At 37.6% G+C, this 17014-nt stretch overlaps 1 protein-coding gene across 7 annotated transcripts in view; it reads right to left on the bottom strand.

Annotated features, from left to right (window-relative positions):
• SLC9B2 (solute carrier family 9 member B2) overlaps positions 1 to 17014 on the bottom strand; it is a 54246-nt gene that overhangs the window by 25144 nt on the left and 12088 nt on the right. For all 7 annotated transcript variants that reach the window (XM_082728986.1, XM_082728990.1, XM_082728991.1 and 4 more), the window contains 4 exons: positions 13512 to 13682; positions 8546 to 8688; positions 7593 to 7720; positions 6004 to 6179 (listed from right to left, as the gene is read on the bottom strand). In XM_082728986.1, the coding sequence (XP_082585112.1) occupies positions 6004 to 6179; positions 7593 to 7720; positions 8546 to 8688; positions 13512 to 13682 (618 nt within the window). The remainder of the gene's footprint in view (positions 1 to 6003; positions 6180 to 7592; positions 7721 to 8545; positions 8689 to 13511; positions 13683 to 17014) is intronic.

Raw genomic sequence — 17014 nt, 5'->3', positions numbered from 1 at the left:
ATCAGGAATCAGGGCGCCTGGGTGGCTCAGTGGGTTAAGCTGCTGCCTTCGGCTCAGGTCATGATCTCGAGGTCCTGGGATTGAGTCCCACATCGGGCTTTCTGCTCGGCAGGGAGCCTGCTTCCTCCTCTCTCTCTGCCTGCCTCTCTGCCTACTTGTGATCTCTCTCTGTCAAATAAATAAATTTTAAAAAATCTTAAAAAAAAAAAAAAGAAATTGAATCAGGAATTAAAAATCTCCCAACTGGGGGTATAGCTCAGTGGTAGAGCATTTGACTGCAAAAATCTCCCAACAAACAAGAATCCAGGGCCAGATGCCTTTCCAGGGGAAATCTATCAAACATTTAGAGAAGACTTAATATGTATTCTTCTCAAATTGTTCCAAAAAGTAGAAATGGAAAGAATACTTCCAGACTCATGATATGAGACCAATATTACCTTGACCTCCAAACCAGACAAAGACCACACTAGAAAAGAGACTTATAGGTCCGTATCACTGATGAACATGGATGCAAAAATTCTCAACAAGATACTAGCAAAGGAAACCCTATAGTACAGTAAATGAATAATTCACCACGATTAAGAGGGATTTATTCCTGGGTTGTAAGGGTGGTTCAATATTCACAAATCAATCAACATGATACACCGTGTTAAGAAAAAAAAGGATAAAAACCGTATGATCCTCTCAATAGATGCAGAAAAAATATGACAAAGTACAGCATCCATTCTTGACAAAAATGCTCAACAAAATAGAGATAGAGGGAATATACCTCAATATCATAAAGGCAATATACAAAAGATCCACCACAAATATCATTCTCAATGGGGAAAACTGAGAGCTTTTCCTTTACAGTCAGGAACAATCCAGGGGTGTCCACTCTCACCACTCATATTTAGCATAGTCCTTGTATTAGCAATCAAAAAGCAAAAAGAAGTAAAAGCTATCCAAATTAGTAAGAACTCAAACTTTCACTATTTGCAGACAACATGATGCTCTTTGTAGAAAAACCAAAAGATCACCAAAATATTGTTAGAAGTGATACACAAATTCAGAAAGTTGCAGGATACAAAATCAGCATACAGAAATCTGTTGCATTTCTACACACCAATAATGAAGCAGCAAAAGAGAAATCAAGGAATAAATCCCATTTACAATTGTACCAAAACCCATTAAGATGCTTAGGAATAAGCCTAAACAAAGAGGGAAAAGATCTGTACTTTGAAAATTATAGAACACTTATGAAAGAAGTGAAAGAAAACTCAAAGAAATGGAAAAACATTCCAAGCTCATGGATTGGAAGAACAAATACTGTTAAAATGTATATACTACCCAAAGCAATCTACATATTTAACGCAATATCTATGACAATACAACCACCATTTTTCACAGAGCTAGAACAATTCTACAATTTGTATGGAACCACTAAAGACCCTGAATAGCCAAAGCAATCTTGAAAAAGAAAAGCAAAGCTCAAGGCATTACAATTCTGGACTTCAATCTCTATTACAAAGCTATAATCACCAAGACAGTATGGCCCTGACACAAAAACAGACACTTAGATCAATGGAACAGAACAGAGAACTCAGAAATGGACCCCAAACTCTATGGTCAACTAATCTTCGACAAAGCAGGAAAGAATACTCAGTGGAAAAAAAGTCTCTTTAACAAATGATGTTGGGAAAACTTGACCACTTTCTTAGACCATACACAAAAATAAACTTAAAATGGTAAAAAACCTAAATGTGAGACAGGAAACCATCAGAATCCTAGAAGAGGACATAGGTAGCAACCTCTTATACCCTGGCCATAGCAACTTCTTACCAAATATGTCTTCTGAGGCAAGGGAAACAAAAGCTAAAATGAACTATTGGGACTTCATCAAGATAAAAACCTTCTGCACAGTGAAGGAAATAATCAACTAAACTAAAAGTCACTCTTCAAGAATGGGAGACGATATTAGCAAATGACATATCTGATAAAGAGTTAATATCCAAAATTGATAAAGAACTTATAAAACTTAGCACACCCCCTCCCCCGCCAGTAATCCAGTTGAGAAATGGGCAAAAGACATGAATAGACACTTCTCTAAAGAAGTGAGTGAATAATAGATGGCTAAGAGACACATGGAAAGGTGCTCAATGTAACTGATTATCAGGAAATTATAAATCAAAACTATAATGAGATATCTATTGCCTCACATCTGTCAGAATGGCTAAAATTAACAATACATGGAACAACAGGTGTTGGCAAGGATGTAGGGAAAGGGGAACCCTCTTATACTGTTGATGGGAATGCAAACTAGTGCAGCCACTCTGGAGAACAGTATTAGACATTCCTCAAAAAGTTAAAAATATAATTACCCTATGATCTAGCAATTGCACTCCTGAGTGTTTACCCAAAGGATACAAAAGTAATGATTGGAAGGGATACTTGCACCCCTATGTTTACAGCAGTGTTATCATTAATAACTAAATTATAGAAGGAGCCCAAATATCCACTGACTAATGATGGATAAAGAAGAGGTGGTAGAATAATGGAATATTACTCAGCCATGAAAAAGAATGAAATGTTGCTATTTGCAATGACATGGATGGAGCTTGAGAGTTTTATGCTAAGCTAGATAGTCAGAGACAAATACCATATGATTTTACTCATGCATAGAATAAGAAATGAAACAGAGGAACATAGGGATAAAAATGAGAGAGAGGGATAAAAAAAAAAGAAACAGACTTTTAACTAGAGAGAACAAGCAGGGTTTCTGGAGTGAAAGTGGATGAGGGATGGGCTAAATGGGTCATGGGTGTTATGGAGGGCATGTATTCTCATGGGCACTGGGCATTGTATGTAAGTGATGAATCCCTAAATTCTACTCCTGAAGCTAATATTACACTTTATACTAACAGGGATTAAAAAAACTTGACATAAAAAATCAAACTAACAAAAGCCCCAAAAAACAATTAAACAAGGAATATATATATATATATATATATATATATATATATATATATATATAGTTTTATATATATATATATAGTTTTCTTCCATAGCAAACAGAATTTAGAACAATTTTAAAAACCTGCTAGCACATTGTACAGAAAATTATAATAAATTGCTCAAACACATAAGGACCTTTCTCCCACACTGTTCTAAGAAAAAAATGTGCTCACTAGTTATGTGGTTTCTCAATACGGTAGTTTAGGGTAACAGAACATGCCATCCCAAGGTAGGCCACTTTCACATAGGATTATTTTGAGCAGAAGGCAACTGAGAAGAAACAGAATCAAGAAAAGATGTCCATCTTTCCTATTTACCTAAAAGAAGGACATACCTTTTAAAGTGTCCTTCTCCCCTCGACCAGGAAGGACAGAAGTTAACTGCTGAGACAACTTCAGGCTCTTATCAGCCTAAAGATGGCATCAGAGGAATCTGTGTAACAACCTTTGCTAAAAGCAGCCCTCGCTACCATTAGTGTCCCAATTTGCCTTTCCACAATTTGCTGCCTTCAACAGCTGAGTTCTTGTCCTTTACCTTGCACTTCTCTACAAAATTATTGTTCTTTGCTCAGATGCCATAGAGATAAGCTCCCAAATTCCAACGACCTCTTTGAGTTAGTCATCACTGAGTACTCCCCTCTGTAAGCTTGGTGCACAGGCTGGCAAACTGTTTTTTTTCTTGTTAATTTGTATTTGCCAGTCTGATTTACAGGGCCCCAGCCAATGGACCTAAGGTGGGTAGAGGGGCAACCGTTTTTCCTTCCTGATAGTTTCAATCATCTCTCTTATTTTAAAAAGTAATTACTTCAGTAGTAATTTTATTTTGCTAGAGCAGCTCTTTTTTAGGTGATGGTGTGACTGTCAGAAGCATCTAGCTGTGATATGTCTCAAGCAATTACAGTAAATAATTTACTATAAATGTGTAGAAATTAACTAATTAGTTTTAGTCCCTGGTATGTAAAGTTGCTTAAGAAAGAAAAAAAGACTTCTTGGACACACCTCTAAATTTCTGATTCAGTAAGCCTGGCAGGGCTTGTGATCCACCTTTTAAAAGGTTCCAGGTAGTTCCCACCCAAAATGTCTAAGCACTACATTTAGTGAAGCAGGGCAGAGAGAACATAGCATTGTTGACTAGGAAAATTCTTAAACTATCCATAGCCCACACTCCCCAGATTATGAAAACACCAGTAAGCCTTCCCTCACCTCCCCAATTTCTCTTCTTTCCAACCCCTATGGTTCTAATGCAAACTCTGATGCCTGGTTTCCATTCCCAAAGGCTCTGATTTAATTGGTCTGAGGTGGTGCCCACAGATGAGTATTTTTAAAAGCTCCCCAGGTAATTCTAGTGTGAACTGAGGTTGAGAACACTGTTTCAAAGATGCAAACAAACAGAAAGTTTAACTCAGACACTGAGAGTGGAAAAGTGGTTGCCAGGGGTTAGGGGGTAGGGGAAAAGGGGAGAGGTTGGTAAAAGGGTACAAACTTTCACAATAAGATGAATGAGGTCTGAGGATCTAATGTTTAACATGGTAACTGTTAACTATATTGGATAAATGAAATTGGCTAAGAAAGTAGAGCTTAAATGTTCTCAATAACAACAACAAAAGGTAAATATGTGAGGTAATAGAATTGTTATTTAATTCAACAAGAGGATCATTTCACAATGTATACATGTATACTAGGCATCACACCACATGCTTTAAAAGTCTTACAATTTGTCACATATACCTCAATAAATCTGGGAAAAAGAAAACAATAAAGTAACAAAATAACAAAATAACTAAATAACAAATAACAAAATAAATAAAGAAGCATACCAGGAGATAAGTGAGAACATGTCTGGACACATACAGTAGAATGAAAATAAGGAGTATAGATTTGATCTAATAGGTAATAGCAAATCCTCATTGGTTCTTGTACCACGAAGTAACACTATGAGAACTATATTTTGGTAAGATAAATTTAGTGATTGGATGTCTAAAGGCAACGTTAGGGCAGTGGGAAGAGGTGAGGTTCTAGGTAATCAGCATAAATTGTAATTGGGAAGATGGGGGTAGAGAAACTGAGAACATAAGACCTTTCAAGAAAGTGTTTCCCATAATTCCCATAATTCTTGGAAACTAAACTTATGCCACAATTACATTTTGCCAATAATATTGAATCGCAGATCTTATCTCCCAATCTTGGACACGGATTAAAAAGAAACTTGTGCTGTGTTAAAGGAGAGTAAAAGTGTTGATAATAGTGTGGGACAAACAGTGCCTTGCGCCCTTCTCTTATTACTATTTAGAACAAAATATATCCATATCGGACACTGGTAAGTACTAATAAGATACACATTAAAATCATTGTGGTTATTGCCCATAAATTGTTAAAGAGAAGAGAGCAGAAACTACTCCTATTTTATTTTATTTTATTTTTTTTAAAGATTTTATTTATTTATTTGACAGACAGAGGTCACAAGTAGGCAGAGAGGCAGGCAGAGAGAGAGGAGGAAGCAGGCTCCTTGCTGAGCAGAGAGCCCGATGTGGGGCTCAATCCCAGGACCCTGGGATCATGACCTGAGCAGAAGGCAGAGGCTTAACCCACTGAGTCACCCAGGCGCCCCAACTATACCTATTTTAGAAGAATGCTGCTCCTTCTGCTTGGACGGCTTGCAGGTCATTTGTGCTCTTTGAAAAACCTACTCATCTATGTGTGAAGTCTGCAATATTTCACTTTCCCAGAAGGCTCATTGCAAAAGCCATTCAAATCCTTCCTTAAACCTGACTACTCTGTATCACCCACTAATGCACTTATCAGACCACTTGCAGAGTCCATGTCCAGAGGTTGAAGGGAATAAAATAGAAAGCTACTGGCCCCTCTTTGGGTATAGAACTAACTCTTGGAGTTGCTTTCTCTATTTCAGTCTGCCTTATTCAACTATCAAGCAAATATGCCTAGCTTGTCACATCATAATTTATGTCTTTACAGCATAAGAGAACAGCTCATTGTGAACCGACCAGTTTACCTGTGGAAAAGGCCATGCCCAAGCATGTGTTGAAGCCAGTGATAGCTAGAATGTCATCGAAGCTGCCAGCAGCCATGAGTAAGGTCGGGATGCCTTTTTCAACCCCATAGCCTCCTTCCTGCAAAAGGAGCATTGAGGGTACCACGACAGCTGGAGATACAGCACCTAAAACAAAACTAAGTAGGCAGCACTTTAAACAGTTGATAGCACTTTACTCATTGTTATTACTGTTGTGGAAATTCTAGTAAAGTCTACCGTTTTAGAAGTTACTCTTTAAACAACTACAAATGGCAGCAAAGCACTAAGCCAGAAACACACACACACACACACACACTCTCACTCACACACACACAAATTCTATAGAGCCCTTTTTCCAAGTGTGGCCACAAACAAGTTGTACTGGAACTACTTAGGTTTCTGGGAAATACATAATTATGAGGAAGCCCTCATGGGGTTAAGTTTCAAGAATCTGCCTTTAAAAGTAAACACACACATTCATGGTATGACGGCTGAAAAACACAGTTGTGGACTTTTTAAATTGGAACTGACTGATGTTAGACCTTCTGTCGGGACTTGGTACGTAATATAGACAATGGATTAGAGAAGGCCATAATGGCAGTGCTGGCTACAGCAACCCCAGTAAGAGCTGTTAACAGCAGAAAATGTTATACGGTGGTTACTGGGTGCCAAACACTATTTTAAGTCCTTTACATATATTAACTAATTTAATCCAACAATCTTATCTTCATTCTGCAAATTAGGAGATTGAGACATGGAGGGATTCATGACCTTGCCAAAGGTCACGTACTGGAAAGTCATAGGGCTGGGATTGGAATCCAGGCAGTACAGCTTCACAGTCTCCACCATAAAAAGTAAGAATTTCTTGCCTACTTATTAGTACTAAATTCTTACTAAGTACTTTCACATTTATTTACTTCTCATGGCTGTTGACCTTGTTGACTTGAAGAACTGTCAGTGGAAGGAAGAGACAGCAGAACCACCTAATCATAATTGTCTGGTGTCAGAATGAGAAAAACAGCATTAGGGGTTGATTACTGTTGACGTATTTATTATCTTTTGCACAGACGTTGAGGTTGAAAGGTGGCATTTCTCTTACCAGCATGGCATCAGGTGTAGGTAAAAGACCATTACTTTTTCAATAGTTTACATCATAATCGTTGTGAAAGTTAGAGATACTCTTTTTTCTTTTTTAAATGTTTACGGTTTTTTGTTTGTTTGTTTTTTAAAGATTCTATTTATTTATTTGGCAGAGACAAACACAGTGAGAGAGGGAACACAGGAAGGGGGAGGGACAGAGAGAGAAGCAGGCTCCCTGGCTCTATCCCAGGACCCTGGGATCATGACCTGAGCCAAAGGCAGATGCTTAATGACTGAGCCACCCAGGCGCCCAGTTGGAGATATTCTATATACAGTATATTTTGAAGTTATAATATTTAGATGATGCTAGAATATCTATGTTGTAATTTCTGACATCCTTAAGAAAATTTGTTATGGATTCTCTTGTATGGAATCAGAGAAAGCCCTCAACATCCCTGCATTATTTTCATATGACAAAGAAAAACCATTACCCCAGTATAAATCCCCATTGCCATGGTAAACCCATTAGGAAGTGGGCAAGAAGAGCAGACGTGCACGCCTCCACCAGGCAAGGACCCATGGATAATCTTACACAAACACCCTTCAACTTCTTCAGGGCCTGAAATATACAAATAGAGATGCTAAAATAATCCTATAAAGACAGGAAGAGATTATGACATTAATAGTTTTTCTTCAGTACTCAGACCATGTCTGGGTTATCATAAATTTTCTAGGTAATGAGTTTTATTTAACAAACATTTCAGTGTTCTAAGTGTTTTCAGTCCTCATAGCAACCTTATGATATAGATAATATTATTATCCCCATTATTTTTAGACATCTTCATCTAAAAATGCACCAGTTAAAGTCAGTTGCCCAAGATCATGAAGTTGGTGAGTTATGCAGCTAGGTTTGAACTCAGGCAGGATGTTCTAGTGCTCAGTAATACCCAAACTAGCTGATTGAACACTCTGAATTAACTTTTTAAATAAAGAGGCCAGAGTGAAAATCTTCATCTGTAAGAACATTCATTCGCTCATTCAAAAGCATGCATTAGAAATCGCACTAAAATAAGCATGCTTGAGACTCATCTTATGTACCACACAGCTTCTTGAGCTGGTATGGTTAGCCCTAAATACTAGCATATGGCTTTGCACACCAAAAATGTAGTATTTTCTCTCATGACTATTATTTACAAGGATGACCTAGATCTCTGTCAGAGAAAAGGGGAGCCTTTATTCTTAGTGCTGTCCCCAGACAGTAATTCCACAATGCTCCAAGAAAAATATATGGGACCTCTTCTGGGAATAGTCGCCCTGAATGAAATAAACTCCATTCTCTTCTTGAGACTGTCACACATAGTGTCGAAAGCTCAGTGAGTCCCAAGAACTGCAGTATTGGAAGAACACAATTCGTGGTCAACAACTAGAAATTTATACTTCCTACCTTTGAATCAAGTCCAAGGCCAGCACGGACCAATATGACAGACAGGGCTATGCTTCTCAAAGCAGAAGACCACTTGTGCTTGATCTGTATGTTATCACTGATGACAGGGATATTCCTGAGAAGAAACCCAGCAAGCAGCATGCCTAGGATGAAGAAGCCAACAACTCTTAAGTTAGTATACAAATATAGAAAATATTTTTGGCACTTTATTTTTGGGTTCATGTCTCTTTAATATTCTTTTTTTAAAAGTTTTTATTTAAATTCCAATTAGTTAACATACAGTGTAATATTAGTTTCAGGTGTACAGTATAGTGATTCAGCACTTCCATACATCACCTGGTGCTCATTACAAGTGCCCTCCTTAATCCCCATCACCTATTTAACTCACCACCACCCCCCTCCCGGTAACCATCAGTTTGTTTTCTATAGTTAAGAGTCTGTTTTCCTCCATAAGAGACTCTTTAAAAAAAATATTTTACTTATTTATTTGACAGAGAGAGTGACAGAGAGACAGAGCACAAGCAGGGGGAGTGGGAAAGGGAGAAGCAGGCTCCCCACTGAGCAGTGAGCCCCATGTGGGGCTTGATCCTAGAGCTCTGGGATCGTGACCCAAGCTGAAGGCAGACACTTAACTGACTTAGCCATTCAGGTGCCCCAGGAGACTCGTAATCATAGGAAACAAACTGAGGGCTTTCTGAAGGGGAGAGAGGTGAGGGATGGGGTAATTGTGTGGTGGGCTTTAAGGAGGGCATGCGATGTAATAAGCACTGGATGTTATATAAGACTGATGAATTACAGACCTGTCCTCTGAAACCAATAATAAATTATATGTTAATTAATTGAATGTAAAATTGTAAAAAAGAGTTTGTTTTCTGATTTGTCTCCCCTCCATGTTCAACTGTTTTGTTTCTTAAATTCCACATATGAGTGAAATCATATGGTATTTGTCTTTTTCTCACTTATTTCACTTAGCATAATACTCTCTAGCTCTATCCATGTCCTTGTAAATGGCAAGATTTCATTCTTTTTTATGGCTCAATGATATCTTATTTTGTATATATATATATACATATATATATATCTATCTATCTCACACATCTTCCTTATGCATTCATCAGTTGATGGATGTTTGGGCTATTTCTGTAATTTGGCTATTATTGATAATGCTGCTATAAACATTGGGATGCATGTGTCCCTTTGAATTACTATTTTGGATTCTTCGGGTAAATACCTAGGAGTGTAATTTCTGGGTTGCAGGGCAGTTCTATTTTTAGCTTTTTGAGGAACCTTCATACTGTTATCCAGAGTGGCTGCCCCAGTTTGCATTTCCAGCAACAGTGCAAGAGGGTTCCCCTTTCTCTACGTCCTTACCAACACTTGTTTTTCTTTTGTTGTCTATTTTAGCCATTCTGCCAGGTATTTCCTACACTTCAGGTGTGAAAAAGACTACCTTATAATCCCAGGAACCACATCCTTTATGCTTAGTCCCTAGATGAAATAAGGTCAAACTTTTGATAAAAAATTACAATAATATGTTAAATTAGAGGAGCTAAAAAAAAAAGGCTTTAATGTGCAGATAAAAATTATTAGAATCAGGGACAACTGGGTGGCTCAGTTAGTTAAGCACCTGGCTCTTGGTTTCAGCTCAGGTCATGATCTCAGGGTTGTGGGATAGAGCACCATGTCGGGGTCCATGCTCAGTTGGAGTCAGCTTAAAGATTCTCTTCCTCTGCCCCTACTCTCCACTCTCTACCTCTAAGATGAATAAATGAATCTTTAAAAAATGATTAGAATCACTAATTGTTCCTAAATTATTGAACCTGCAAGGGAGAAATAGGATGCAGTATTTGGATAGAAATGTGGTCAAATTCTAAACAGAATATTTTAATACAATACCCAATTCAGTTACCCTTTTGTGTGCAAATAGCAAGCAGCTCCTGAAATTATTTGCTATGTTGGATTACCTGAATTGTCAACAAATACCTGTACGGGTTCTATTTTACCTTCAAGCCAGATAACTTGATACAAAATACATAACTTGCTTTGCAAAGGCCTATAGGTGAGTTATGATAAAATAGACATTGCTTTGTCATGTCCGCTGCTGACTCTTTTGTTCAGCCTTTCAACCTTTACCTAATGCTTTCAGTATTTTAATTTTTTTTAACTTTTAAAAAGATTTTATTTATTTATTTGAGAGAGAGAAAGAAAGTATGAGTGAGATGGAGGGGCAGAGGGAGAGGGAGAAGTAGACTCCCATTGAGTAGGGAGCCCAAAGTGGGGCTGAATCCCAGGACCCTGGGATCATGACAGGAGCTGAGGGCAGAGGCTTCACTGACTGAGCTACCCAGGAGCCCTGCCTTCAGTATTTTAGACACCATAGTAGGTATTAGAAATATAATATTGAACAAAAACTTGGTATTTCATGTCAATAAGCTTTCAGCCACTGGGGAGCAAACAAACTGACAACCTCAGTTTTGTGGAAGTATTGAATGAACTCAGACAGGAGGGGTGAGTCAGAGGGATTCAGAGAAGGGAAGAAGGGGCTGGGAGTTGAAAAGTTTCTGGATGGGTTAACAGTTTCTTCCAAGGTGTGAAGATGACGTGTGATACATTCTGGGAAATGTAAGTAGTTGACAGTGACTGAGGGAGCTGAGGCGTTTGTGAGAGAATTGTGCCCTTGCTGAGCCCACATGCCCCTATAATGGGAAAGACTTCTCTGTCAGACACTGTGAGGCTGCCAGCCTCTGTTCTTTCCAAGCAGTATCCTCTGTTCACCACGTCCTTACAAGCATGACACATTAAAGGATTAAACAAACCTACTAATGTTGAAATGTTCTGTGTGTAAGCTAAGAGAATAGAAGCTAATTACAAACTCAGTTTTTGTGACTTGCTCCAGACCCCGTTAGACCAAGAAGCATCACTTCCAAGCGTCTCTCACAACTGCCATTTAATCTAGAAGGTCTCTTAAGTTCTGAATTCTGCAGTCAGGGTCTTTCCAGAATTTTTGCAAGTATGAACTGGCCTACAACTGTTGTTTTTAGAAGAATAATAAGGATACTCTATGCTTGTGGTAAATTAAAACACTGCTTACATGTATAAAGAGACAAGTACAAGACATCACGACTGCAAACTTTTGATCTTCATTCACTAAAGTTTTTCACTCTTGAGGGTTTCTCTACCAATTTAAGCATGCTTCTGTACCTATGTACAACATATTCTATTCTGTGCTTCATTTTTTTAATAGTTGCAGCAGTGTCAGAGTGCCTGGGGGGCTCAGTTGGTTGAGTGTCTGACTCTTGGTTTTGGCTCAGGTCCTGATGGTGGGACTGCGCCCTGCACCAGGCTCCATGCTCAGCAGGGAGTCTGCTTGAGATTCTCTCCTCCTGCAACCCTCTCAAGTAAATAAACAAGTCTTTAAAAAAAATAGTTGCAATAGTATCTCATGTTTGGAAGTCCTGTAATTTCTTGATCAGTTAATGGACTTCAAGGAAATTTTCAGGCCTTTCATTACAAAGAATGCTGAAATGACCACAGTTCAAAAGAAATAATAATCTAATAAGAACTCAAAAATATGTTGAGTTTCTTTTGGAGTTTTGGTGGTGGGGAATGAGGAAGTATTTTTTATTCTCCAAATGAACGTGAAAATGACTTCCCTGGAACACTGTTTCCTTTGCTGATGGTCTGGATGGATACGGCCTCCTGATATTGATTTGGCAGATGACCCCTTCACTCCTTTGTCAATGATGTGAGTGACTTGCAATACATTGAGCCCTGTTTTGCAGCATTTGCTGACTTCTATCTTATAGTTACTTCTACCATGGTTGATGTTAACCTACCAACATGATGTCAACAAACGTGCAATTGGGAAGAGCTAGCCAGTGGCACACCATTATATATTAGTTCTATAATTTTAAGAGCATAGATAAGGGGAAAATGCAGTAAAATTGTTGGAGGCCACGGCATAGTTGAGTCGTGGATCAAACCAGGCCCTGACTTGTGTCTCCTTTAAAGTCTGGACATCTTGATAAGGGGTTAAGGACAGGAAAGTTGAGTAACACTGAGAAAGGGTCTGTGCTATGTGCGCTTGCCTACGTGACTTCCCACACGTTCTCCCTACAGAACGGAACAATGTGGTCAGGGTCATAAATTCTTAGTTGGTCCTTGTTGTTCCTGTACTTCTCATAACCCACTCCCTGGTTGATTGTAACTTCTTGTATCAGTAGTAGCTAATGGCATTAGCCGTGATTACCTGGCATCACGAGATTTGTTAGTAGTTAATGTAAACTTGTTATAGGAACTTGCGGTATCTGACTAGATACTGATGTATTACTCCTTCTATTGTGGTCTGTCTTATAAATGCTTGTAAGATGTGGAATAAAATCGGCACTGTTGGACATCCTCCTCAGTGCTCCTCCTGCCCCCATCTCTCTGCTTCTCGAGTTCTTTTCTTCATCCTCTTACCCTCATGTTCCTGGTCGATTTGTCGCACTGGTCGTGACATAAAATAATTAGGAAGTGATCAATTTTGAGTATCTATTGGTCTTGTTTTTAATGAAAATTATTTAATTGAAGTTGAAATTAAAATTGCAAATTTAATTTACTTTTTACAAATTGCTGAGCTTAACTCAAACTTAACAATTGGCTTTTGGTGCCAGCACAGCAAATACAGAAATATTTTATAACTATTTCCAAAAGCTTTCCAAACTACAATTTTTAAGATATGATATACTCTTTTTTTAAAAGATTTTATTTATTTATTTGACAGAGTTCACAAATAGGCAGAGAGGCAGGCAGAGGGGTGGGGGGGGAGCGGGCTCCCCACAAGCAGAGAGCCTGACATGGGGCTTGATCCCAGGACCCTGAGATCACGACCTGAGCTGAAGGCAGAGGCCCAATCCACTGAGCCACCCAGGCGCCCCAAGATATGATATATTCTTGAAGAAAACAGTAAGTGTTTAGCACTTACCTAGAAGACGAGGCAGTGGAGGCAATGTAGGTAACTTAATGAGCCCCAAAAGTTTACCTCCAGTGATGGCACAATAGAATAGGATTATAATTCCAAATAGGTTTCCTCCAGGAAGACATTCGCTGCCAGTAATTGACCAAACTACAGCCCAGAGAAGAACCACCATGGTAACTGAAATAAACCAGGAAAACTAGTTTTAACCAGTAACTTGTCATATGCAGGTTTTAGTATATGTAAAAATTTTAAAAATGTTGAATATACATACATACATTTATAACCATGTGTAAATTTTAAAGAACATTAGTAACATGAACAACTGGGTAATTCCCAACCATCTTAAAAAATAGGCAATTACCAGTGCCTTTGGATCCACCTATGGCCCCTCTTGATCCCATTCCCAATCTCCTTCCACACTGCCAGAAGAAACTTTTTTTTTTTACACCATTACCGTATTTTTCTTTATAATTTTACCAAAAATAGTCACTAGTTAATAAAAAAAAAGTAACATTGGCTATCTCTATTATCTTCATAGGAACAGGAAAATGCTTGAACAATCACATTCAAGTATTTTTAGTTCTGTTGTAAATTAAACAGTTTTTGTTTCTTTTCTATAGACAATGTTTGTTTGGAATTATCCATATACTCCTCTATTTTCTATTTTGATCATTATTTGTTATGCTAACTCAACCCTTTTTATCTGGGACAATTATTTTGTTGCCTGAAGAATTTTCTTTAATAAAGGTATTTCTATTAGGATATGAAATGTTTCCTTGTTTGAAAAGTTTGTGTTGTACTAAATTGTATGCTGAAAACAAAAAGACTCCTCAGATAACAGTTGGGCAGACCACTCAAAACTCAGAATTTGTGACCAAAGTACTGACAAAAAACGCAAGAATCCTAATAAAAGTACAAGTACAGTTAAATCTCCACTGACATTTGTATCTCATGGTCTCTTTTTTGCAGACTTAATCCCTGGAAACCCACAACTTCAACATGTAGAATCCTCAAAGCATTTGCTTTCTACAGAAAGCAGTTCCATCTAAATCTGATCCAGATTATAGTTTTTTACATCAATCAAAAATGTGTGGTTGTTTTAACTGAGGAAAAAGTTTTGGCAGCTATTTTAACTGTACTGTCATCTTCTACATCCACATGTGGTTTCATTAGACAGTTTAATGGTGTAGAAGTTGAAAAGTCTTTGAAGCCCCTCAGCCAGTAACTAACAGCCTGAAGGAGTTAAGCTTTTTTTTTTTTTTTTTTTTTTAAGCTTTTTTTAAAAGTCCTCATTTTAGGGAAGCCTGGTTGGCTCAGTTGGTTAAGTGGCTGCCTTTGGCTTGGGTCATGACCCCCGGGTCCTGGGATCGAGTCCCACATTGGGCTCCTTCCTCAGTGGGGAACCTGCTTCTCTCACTTCCTGCAGTTCTCCCTGCTTGTTCTCTCTCTCTCTCTCTGTCAAATAAATAAGTACGATCCTTAAAAAGAAAATGAAAGTCCTCATTTTAGTAAGACTTTATCTTTAATTGTAAGAAACCATACACCTGATCTTTTTTGGTCTGTTTTGGCTTTTCAGTGTGTTTTGCATTCATGTGCTATTGCTTGATGATGCAAAATGTAAGCATGACAGGAAAAAATATGTACTAATGCAACATTTCATATTATACTGACACAATTCCTTATTTACCATCATATATGAATTAATTCATGGTACAGAAACACTGTATCAGAGTACACTATATTTCTCATGAAGATCTGTTGGCAGTAATTCTTGGTTTTATTTATTTGCATTACCTTTATTCTCATTCTTGAAAGATAGTTCTCCAGGGTATACACTTCTAGGCTGAGAGTTACTTTCTCCCACTTCCTTGAAAATACTATTCCTTGGTTTTCTGGCTTTCATTATTGTTTTTAAGTCTCTTTTAGGGAAATCTTTTTCTTTGGCTGTTTTAAAGATCTTTATTTTTTTCTCTGGTTTTCTGCAATTTCAGTGTGATGTGTTCAGTACTTATGTTTAATTTCAGTACAGCTTCCTTTTAGTTTGCTTGGAATTTATGTTTTCCATCAATTCTGGAACATTCATCTTTACTTCTTCAAATATTTCCTCTTTGCCATTCTTCTTATTCTCTTTTGCTGGAACAATGATGAAATAATTAAACAGTCACAGTCCTTTTTCCATTTGCCTAACCCTAGTTTTCATGCTGTCCATATTTTTGTGTGTGTACTGCTTTGTAATGTCTTCACATCTAGTTGCTAGATTATCCATCTTCTTTTCACTTACTCTGCTGCTTGATCTACTGGGTTTTGAATTTCAATTACTGTACCATGTCTTTCATTTCTAGAAGTTCAATTTGGTGCTTATTAAAATCAATTCATATTTATAAACAGTTACTTGTTTTATATTTCCTACCTCATTTACTTCTTTATAGATATTGAGAATATTTTATATTTTATTTCCTGATAATGCAAATTTTTGAAATCTATTTCCTTGTGTGTGTTGTGATTTCTGTTTTTGTTTGTTGGTTTTGTTTTTTTGGCAACAGTGAGCTCTTCCCTGAAACTTTGTCTTTGGGAATTGTTGGAGGTGAATGTGAGTTTTCCCAGATAGGATCTGAATTTGTTCCTACCATGTGCTTAGAATCTTAACAATCTGGGACTATTTTTAAAGATGTTGAACTTTTTTTTTTTTTTTTTAAGATTTTATTTATTTGGGGCACCTGGGTGGCTCAGTGGGTTAAAGCCTCTGCTTTCAGCTCAGGTCATGATCCCAGGGTCCTGGGATCAAGCCCCACATCGGGCTCTCTGCTAGGCAGGGAGCCTGCTTCTCTTCCTCTCTCTGCTACTCTCTGCTTACTTGTGACCTCTCTGTCAATGGGAAGGAGGAATTGTCAGCTATTAAACTTTATCTTATCACAGAATAAAACCTGTTTTGTACTAAATTCAAAAGATGAATTAATTTTTTCCACTTCAAGACCGCTTTTCTTTTAAACCTCTAACATTCCTTTCTCATATGTAAAATGCAGTTCTAAATACATAATAAGTGTACATTTACAAGGTTTCTCTAAATCACATTTCATTCAGTTAGTAATTTACTTCTCATTTGTGATTTTGGAAAATCGTATTTTCACATGTAAGATCTACTTCTTAAGAAAAATACTTAAGTACACTGAAGGGACATGGGCAGGAGTACAGGGGTAAAAAGAGCAGACTTGTAAGCCTCAGGAACAGAGGCACAGGAAAACAAGTAAAGAGGTGTTTTTATATCACGAGTTCCCATTTCTCAGGCCACTTTCTGGACAAGGATCATAGAATTAAAAAAAAACGAGTCTCCAAATTACTTCATTGATTTATACTCTTTCCTTAACACAATCCCTATCTGTTTTTACTATAAATATTTAAACTGGAAATCTGCCATAATTTAAAAGGTGAAAGTTTAAAAAATAATAAAAAGGACAGAATAGGTATTAAATTAACTGTTGCCTTATCAACTGATGTATATTTTGGAACTT

The sequence above is a fragment of the Mustela nivalis genome (assembly GCF_964662115.1).
Source record: "Mustela nivalis genome assembly, chromosome: 4".
Lineage (NCBI taxonomy): Eukaryota > Metazoa > Chordata > Mammalia > Carnivora > Mustelidae > Mustela > Mustela nivalis.
Note: the sequence above shows the minus strand (reverse complement) of the source record. Positions and strands in the feature narration are given on the sequence as shown.